At 30.5% G+C, this 2535-nt stretch overlaps 1 protein-coding gene across 1 annotated transcript; it reads right to left on the bottom strand.

The window, feature by feature from the left end:
• Window positions 1-288: 288 nt before the first annotated feature.
• On the bottom strand, window positions 289-1144 carry LOC105766304 (uncharacterized). Its single transcript, XM_012585709.2, has 2 exons — window positions 798-1144; window positions 289-700 (listed from the first exon to the last, which is right to left on the bottom strand). Exons 1-2 carry the CDS (start codon window positions 1077-1079, stop codon window positions 527-529), a joined length of 456 nt encoding a protein of 151 aa, XP_012441163.1. The 5' UTR covers window positions 1080-1144; the 3' UTR covers window positions 289-526.
• Window positions 1145-2535: the final 1391 nt, after the last annotated feature.

Raw genomic sequence — 2535 nt, 5'->3', positions numbered from 1 at the left:
TCTGTATTGTCAAAGCGTAAGGTAGAATGGATAACAGATGGCTTGACCATTGCTGACTTTTAGCAATCCAGCATGTTTTAAAACTTGGTGGTAGTTGCTGCTACTGGTTATGTATCGAGTTGCTGGGATACTAGTTATGTTTCATTGTGCTGTTGGAAACATGGTTTGTTGTTGGGAGTTTATTTGTTGTCAGATTTTCTATGTTATGGTTCCTGGTTTGTTGTTTGATGATTCGATGGATGGATGCAGAAGTTGGAGAAAACATAGAGTATAAATTTAGTCTAAAGATAAAATAGTAAAGGCCATTTTGTTTTATTTTTCGATAATATTACACAAATAGTCAACCATGTACATATACATGGCACTGACATGATTGTGAAGGCCTACACACTTTCTAATGGTTCTACTGGCTATCAAATCTTTTTACTATAATAGTAGTACAGGTAATGCAGCAGCAAGCATCACACTATTATTTAATTTTGATAGCCTTAATTACCACCACAGCTTGATGAAGACGATAAGGCAGTTATGCCTCTAACTCAAATGATGCCTTCATTGTGGGTGAACGACTCACGGGATCAATTTCAATAGATGCATTGTAACCAAACTTTGTAACTTTAAATTTTGGTTTTCCTCTTTTCTCAAGGTTGGTTTTGATTTGCCCCCAGTGAACAGGTTGTCTCTGGATATCAGTATAGACCTGCAACATGCATGAAATGAATCATAAATTAAATGATTATTTATACACATTCTAATTAGTTAATTAATGGTAAGATTGAATTGAATGCAATATATACCTTGCTGTTCTCAGCTTGTGGGTTGCTCCAGGCAACAATCCACTTAGTTCCATCACGTCGCCTGTACACAAGACCAGCAACTGAACCATGAATATCAGCATCATCAGTCACTGATTCATGTGTAAACTCACTCGCATCCCCATCTTCAATTATTTCTGGGAAATCCGCATAATGAGAGCCTTGCCAAACTTTCTTGTCGGTCAAGGTTAGAGCTTCGCTGGAAGAGTTCCACAGCTTGCCGTGTGTGCATTGTTGAACTTTTTTCATTTGAAAATTAGCCATGGTAGCTTTGTATGTGCTTTGGTTAGCTAAAGCTTGTTTTGGTTGTGTTATGCTTCAAATATTGCAATACACACCTACTTATATACTAGTTTACACCATGCATGCATTGTCCATAATAAGGACGTTTATGCGCATGAAATTAGTAGACTTCATTCACATCAAAACTTTTTTATATTCCTTTTCCTTTTCTTTATTCATATTCTTGATGTGTCTTTTCACTTCTAAGTACAAATTCTTTTCAATTAAAGAAATATTTTTAACCTATTTGGATTTTTTTGATAAAGTATTATTTTTAAATTAAATAAATTTTGTATAATAAATTAACAATATAAAGGTAAACTACTTCCATTGTGATCTAAACTATTAGTAAGTTTATGTTTCGTTACTCAATTTAAAAAAAAAAGTTACAAATTGATCATTAAACTATTCAAAAATTTTCATTTAAGTCACTGAGCTATTAAAATTATTGTATGGCCTTCTCTATTTGCACCACCTGTATCTATCGAAAGCTCTCATTCCCTTTCTCTTCTACAATTCACCTTTTTTTCAAGAAATAACTTTTAAACTCATGAATCTGCGAACCAAAATTCAAACAAAATTTTTCTCCCATCATTGACATTGATAGTCAAATCGACTTGGATCGAATCATTGCTTGAAGCTTGCTAGCAAGACTTTAAAGTAAAACCTTAATAGCCTAATGACTTCAATAAAAACTTTCAAATAGTTCAATGACCATTTTGTAATTTTTTAAAATTAAATAACTAAAACATAAATTTACTAATAATTTAGTGTATTTAAAATATAATTGTTGGGGACTAAAACTAAACTCACATCACATAATTAAATAAATAATTTCAACGGATGTATTACATAAAAAAAATTAGTACATAAAAGTCATCTCTAAATTAAAAATTTCCAAAATATACTTGAATCTTAATTATATATTTTTAAGAATTATTGAAATAATTTTCTTTTACTAACTAGTGTCAGTTGCTAGTACTTACAAAACTCCATGTACATCATTATCCTGGTAACCTAATAGTCACCAAAGCATAAGTATACATATAACTAGTGTGACTTAAACTCAGGTAACAACTGGAATGATGAACACCCTTAACCATCAAGCTATCACATGAAATTCATATTAAATTTTGAGATGTTAATAATATGTTTGAAATATTTTTTATATTGATACTGTATTCGTATTAATAATTAAATAACTTTAAATGTAACATCAACCCATTTTTCATTAAACTTTGAATCCCTTTGAAAAAATAGTGATTTGTGTATTAGGCATAAATTTTTGTTGGAAAAAAAGGGAATAAAACTTTGTATTTGAGATCCTGAAAGGATAAGGTATTAAAGCAATGAGACTTTTAGTATGGAGCTGAATTTTGTTATATTAAAAAATATGCTTGAATGGAAAGTTTTGTTTTTACATTAATATATTAACTAA

This window comes from Gossypium raimondii, chromosome 5, assembly GCF_025698545.1.
Source record: "Gossypium raimondii isolate GPD5lz chromosome 5, ASM2569854v1, whole genome shotgun sequence".
Taxonomy (NCBI): domain Eukaryota; kingdom Viridiplantae; phylum Streptophyta; class Magnoliopsida; order Malvales; family Malvaceae; genus Gossypium; species Gossypium raimondii.
The sequence above is the reverse complement of the archived record's forward strand: the minus strand, read 5'-3'. Positions and strand labels throughout refer to the sequence as shown.

Excerpts from the sequence above, each read along its gene's own strand:
- LOC105766304 (XM_012585709.2), bottom strand. The coding sequence starts at position 1,079 with ATGGCTAATTTTCAAATGAAAAAAGTTCAACAATGCACACACGGCAAG. Across the intron at positions 701-797 it reads CACAAGCTGAGAACAGCAAG|GTCTATACTGATATCCAGAG; the intron begins GTATATATTGCA and ends TGCATGTTGCAG.